The 5,477-nt window shown below is 35.4% G+C and overlaps 1 protein-coding gene across 1 annotated transcript; it reads left to right on the top strand.

Annotated features, from left to right (window-relative positions):
- The first annotated feature begins 2,147 nt into the window (after positions 1-2,147).
- Positions 2,148-4,957, top strand: LOC143614884 (uncharacterized). The gene is made up of 7 exons (XM_077088188.1): positions 2,148-2,246; positions 2,951-3,025; positions 3,113-3,204; positions 3,286-3,572; positions 3,649-3,904; positions 4,565-4,739; positions 4,873-4,957. Exons 1-7 carry the CDS (start codon positions 2,151-2,153, stop codon positions 4,948-4,950), a joined length of 1,059 nt encoding a protein of 352 aa, XP_076944303.1. The 5' UTR covers positions 2,148-2,150; the 3' UTR covers positions 4,951-4,957.
- The last annotated feature ends 520 nt before the right edge of the window (positions 4,958-5,477 follow it).

The following is a 5,477-nucleotide window of genomic DNA, read 5'->3' as shown; positions in this document are numbered from 1 at the left end:
ATTCTCTCTTTGGGTATGTTTGGCAAGGAGTTTTTAAGAGCTTTTAGGGGCTTTAAGTTTCAAGCTTTTAAGAAAAAGCTCATGCTCAATTAAAAGCTTAGAGCTTGAAGCTTTTAATTTTGAAGAAAAAGCTCATTTACTATTCTAGCTTTGAGAAAAAGCTAGAAGCTTTTATATTTGAATTTACAAGTTTGGTACTTGAACTTTCATCAAATTTTGTTAATTTATATAATAGTTACATATTTTACCCTTATTCAAAACTAACTACCCCCATGACTCTTTAAAAGTCCATAACTTTTTCACACGTTAATATTTTTTTAAACAAATTACATAATAAAAAAGAGCATTTTATTCTCTTTAATTTGAGTATGATATTGATATACTTCTTTACCGGTTATGATTAGCAACAAGTCGAGTTAGACGAGCTCGGGTCATGTGAAAGACTAAATTAGGGTCGGAATGAGTCGATAAAAAAGGGTTAATTTAGTTCGGTTCATGTCGGTACGATTTTGAGTCGAAAGGGGCCAGGTCAAAACATGTTTCAGATTAAAACGGTGTCGGGTCAGAAAGGGTTTCAGATCAAAAGAGGTTGGTTTAAAAAATTATCTATTTGAAATTACTGCATAGTTTAGCTTTGTTTCTTGATTTTTGCCACCGATTACACGCTTACTGTCTTTGCACGAAGTACACATCTGCATTCGGGTTATGCGTGCACTAATAGCAAGTGAATCACGTACCGACACTGATTATGCGGTTTATGTCAGGTTGCGCGTGCACTCTGCCGCACCGCGGTGTCACCCAATTAGTTTTATTAAAAGCTCCAGCTACTCTGCCAAATATCTAAATATATCTAAAAAGCTCCAGCTACTCTGCCAAACACCTAAATAAATCTAAAAAGCTACAACTACAGCTACTAGCCAACAACTAGTTTTGCCAAACATACCCTTTCTCTACAACGCACGTAGCAGGAAATATTGATACCATGACATTACAAATATTGATAGACTCCGGTTCAACCCATAATTTTATGGTTGAAAAGTTGTCTATCAAACTTAACTGTCATTTACAATATATTAATGGCATGAAGGTGGGTGTGTCAAATGGTTCTCAACTTTTGCGTGCTAAGATTTGTCCTAACATTAAGTGGCAATTGCAAGGTTTATGGGTCAAGGTTGTTGTTTTGAAATTGACTTTTAGAGAGAGATGAGGAAGAAAGTGTTGGTATATTTTTTCTCCGGCGAACGGCGAGGGATGCCAGAAGTGGAGTTGTGTATAGAGTAGAAAGACCATAGTGTTAAAATTGTGTGGAATGACTAAACAAAGAAGAAGATGTGTTATATAAAAACCAATATTTTATTCTTTTGTCGTTTTATTTTCTAATTGTATTACGCTTTTCAACAACTTTTGTACTTTTATACTAATAGTTTAAAAAAATAAATATAAAAGAAAAGACAAAGATGCTGCTAGCAACAATAAATAATTATTTTAATGGATCTCTAAATGACATTAAGTTAATTTTTACATTTTTTCTTATTTCATACCGCGTAATAACTTATTTGATTTTAAGATAAAACTAGCTTTTAAACCCGCATGCTTCACGGGTTTGTGACAATAAAATTGTGTAAGTACGTTAGATCTTAAATAGAATCCATAAAGCATAGTTGTAACTTCATAATCTATGTTCGGTTGTTGAACACTTGAACATATGCTATACTATAGTATCTAAAACACCTTATTATCACATATGTGACTTACCTAGCCTATTTCTACATATGGCTATAGCAATTGTTCGCATCCGTTACTTATTCAAAAGTTTAGACCAACACTCAAAAAAGGTCTATGTATTGTCTTTTATCCTTTGATTTGTTTTTCACCTTGGCTAGTTTGTATATGTACAGAAGAGCATTATAACCACCACCGTGTACTGCAGCCAGAAATGAGTACCAACCTTCCCTAGTCGGAACTAACAAATAGACACTAACCCTGGATCTTTCCGATCAAACACTTTAATACATCAGCTTAATTTGAAAATAATCTAGGATTTAAGTTTTCATTGATACGTGAATTAATGCTATCAATTTCATGATGATTATGTATAATTAATTGTAAATAAGTGACCTGCTGTTGTTTTATTGCATTGCATTGTGAAGATGGGTGAGGTAGTTATTCTAGGCATGCCAGGACCTTGGGCTGAGGATAATTGTGAAGCCGCCGATCATTATACTACAAAAATCGGTGGACTTCCGGTGAGTTGTTTGAATAATAATAATTATAGTATTATAGCATGTTTGTGATTAGAGCTGTAAACGAACTGAAAGTCCGTTTGACAGGAAGTTCGTTTATGTTCATATGTTTTATAAATGAATGAACATGAACTAAGAATTCCGTGCGATAAGCTTAACAAACGAACATAAATAAATGCCGTGTTCATTCGGTCGTGTTCATGATCGTTTGGTAACGTGTTCGTTTAGGTTTGTTCGTTGATGCCCGTCCGATTGCGTTCGTTTACATATCTACGTTTATTATTCGAATTATGCTCGTCTATTTTTATTTATTTATTTCTTATATTTTGTTATATTTATGTTTATAATTACTATGTTAAGCTTCTTTGGATAATATGTGGTGTAAGTCCGGATGTTTGGGTGATTTTGCATCGATTTAATGATTATGATTCTTAAATTAATATATGTTTGTCTGTGTTCATTTGTGTCCGGCTACGTTTGGTGGCGTCCTTTTACAAAATTAATGAATGGACGAGCACGAACAAGCTCAGTTCCTTAACGAACGAACACGGACATGAAGTTTCGTTCCGTAAAGTGTTCATGGACCATGCGTTTGTTTGACAAAAGCTTAACGGACGAACACGGACAAGGTCTCGTTTGGTTCGGTTCGGTTCGTTTACGGTTCTATTTGTGTTACTGCACTTGATTGAAAATCAATCATTCTACAGGACTTTCCTTGCCCTGTTAGACCAGATCTTCTTAGGTGTGATTCATGTGGAGAAAACCTCTGTCTCGTGGCTCAGGTTAATGTTACAAATCTGGTCTTAAAATTGATTAGAACCATGTTTTGTTCATCATTATGACACCTATTTCATCTGCCTTATTTTTAGATTTATGCCCCTATTTCCAGCAAGATGTTAACGGTCGAAGAGCGTGTAATTTATACACTTGCTTGTTTAGCACCGGCTTGTGAGGCCTTGAGGTAGGTTATTCTTATGCGTTCTTTTGTTTTTGGTATGCAAATCATGTTTGTCACACAATAACTAGCAGCCTTCATATGCAGATGGCGTGTCCTTCGTGTTCAAAGATCTTGCCCTGATAAAGAATCAGAGCCTTTAAGCCATAACTCTTCTGCATCACCATTAACCACCAAGTTGCGGGATGACCCATGGGCATTTGACCTTGATGATGAAGATGACATAAATCTGGATGATTTAGGCCGGGCACTCACTGAAGCTACAACTTTGGCTTCTGCTTCCAAAACTAAAAAGCAGAACACTTGTCAAGATAGTACCGACAAAACCCCATCTATAAGCTTAAGAAGTAGAACGGCTGATCACAAGTCAGCAGGTACAGTCTCTAATTGTGGTTTTCAGTTTTATTTGCTGGTTAAATGCAATAATCTGCATGCTTATATTGGTTGCAGTGTTGCCGTGCTTTTATATATACGCTCAGGACGAGAATTATTCAAAAACTGTTGCGTCTGTGTCTGCAAGCATTTCTTCGCTTAATATCAAAGAAAACCAAAATGATGGTGATGAGAATGAACCCGGGGAAGCATGGGAAGGAGAAAGTTATGAATATGACAGGGCTCTTAATGCTGACTGGACGTACCTTAAGTTCAAGAAACGGTTGGATGTATATCCAGAGCAATGTTTCAGATACTCAAATGGCGGGAAGCCACTTTTGGCCAGGGGCGGACCCACATAGTGTGGATCGGGGTCCCGGGACACCAATGTTTTTTAAAAATTTATTAGAAGCGGTATATTAAATTTTTTGAGGACCCCATAAGATTTAATACTTGGAACCCATACTATTAATGTTGATGTGGTCTGGTGGAAAGTCTCTTGTTTTATCTTTGAAAGGTCATGGGTTCAAGTCTTACAAGGCTCAGTTTTTGGTTTTTTGTGTTAATTTTTAGTGTTAATCAATCATTTGATTGCTAATGTTGCAATGATAACTTTGGAAACATTCAAACACCTCTAAAATACATATCATTGTTTTCAACTTTATGCATGGTTTTCTTTAGAAACATTCAAACACTTTAAAATATCAGTTTTATTTTTCACTAGTTTAAGTTAATGGTTTTCAACACATGCTTATGAAAGGGTGGATCTAGGTTCTATCTCAAAAATGTTTAAGAAAGGGAAAACAAAGTGTTTATGTGTCAACCCGACCCATTTTGACCCGTTCAGGTAGTGATGATTGAAAAGAAAGTTTTATTATGATATTGTTTTTTATTATGTTCTTCGCCTCGACCCGACCTGAACAACGACCGACCCGAAAAATTTGAACACCGAAAATATGTGACCCCATTGGCAAAAAATCCTGGGTCCGCCACTGCTTTTGGCGAGTGTAGAAGCGGGAGATCCCGGAAAATGCTCATTGTGTGGTGAACCGAGGCACTATGAAATGCAACTCATGCCTACATTGTTGTATTATCTACAAGAAGCAACTAACAACTGTTCTTTAGAAAATTGGAACTGGATGACTATAATAGTCTATACTTGTTCCAAGGTATGTTCGTTCATACAAGTTTCTTAATAGTTTTTTTTAAAGTTTAGATTTTTATGAACGGGCCAAATGTGTATTTACATGTTATCATGATATAAATCTTCCTCTTATTGGTTATGTTGTTTTGTGGTTCAAGGCATGCGCACCATCCTCGAAGGTGGAAACTGATGGCTGGATTGTAACAGAGGAAGCCATTGTGGTGCAAACCGAGTAGAAATTACATTTCAATGTATCATGGCTCAGATTGAGTTTTAGTTATATATGGACTATGGTCTTATTTGATGAATTTACGTTTGGTTATATAGAGATATATTGATATCTTTTTAATGTTTAGTGATGATCATGGTTACGTGTACTTATAGTTCTTGTTTGGACTAAAACTTTTTTGGGCGCATTTGATAATTTGATTTCATGTACAATCTTTACTTCACATGATACAAATCGTTATAGTATTACTTCACAACAAGGTTCATCGAAGTTGAAGATCGGAGCACACTAGAAAACACAAAATCTATTGTTGGAAAAATGAAAAATTGCAACTTTGGTGGTGAGGGCATGAATTGTATAAACCTACTTAATTAAAGACATATCATTCAGCATTTTCTCGATGGCTTCATCAACATGTTCATGTCCTCTTGACTGCAATCAATAATTTATATAAAATATTGGTATCATTTATATAAGAAAAAACAAAAAAAACATGAAAATGTAAAAAGAGGGAGGGATTGAGCAAGTAACTTG

This window comes from Bidens hawaiensis, unplaced genomic scaffold, assembly GCF_021521415.1.
Source record: "Bidens hawaiensis isolate Kalapana, Puna unplaced genomic scaffold, B.hawaiensis_p1.1 tig00041222_1, whole genome shotgun sequence".
Taxonomy (NCBI): Eukaryota; Viridiplantae; Streptophyta; class Magnoliopsida; order Asterales; family Asteraceae; genus Bidens; species Bidens hawaiensis.
The sequence above is the reverse complement of the archived record's forward strand: the minus strand, read 5'-3'. Positions and strand labels throughout refer to the sequence as shown.

Coding starts and splice junctions, on each gene's coding strand:
- LOC143614884 (XM_077088188.1), top strand. CDS start 2,151: ATGGGTGAGGTAGTTATTCTAGGCATGCCAGGACCTTGGGCTGAGGAT. Junction 3,205..3,285: donor CCGGCTTGTGAGGCCTTGAG/GTAGGTTATTCT, acceptor CTTCATATGCAG/ATGGCGTGTCCTTCGTGTTC. Junction 4,740..4,872: donor TAGTCTATACTTGTTCCAAG/GTATGTTCGTTC, acceptor TTGTGGTTCAAG/GCATGCGCACCATCCTCGAA.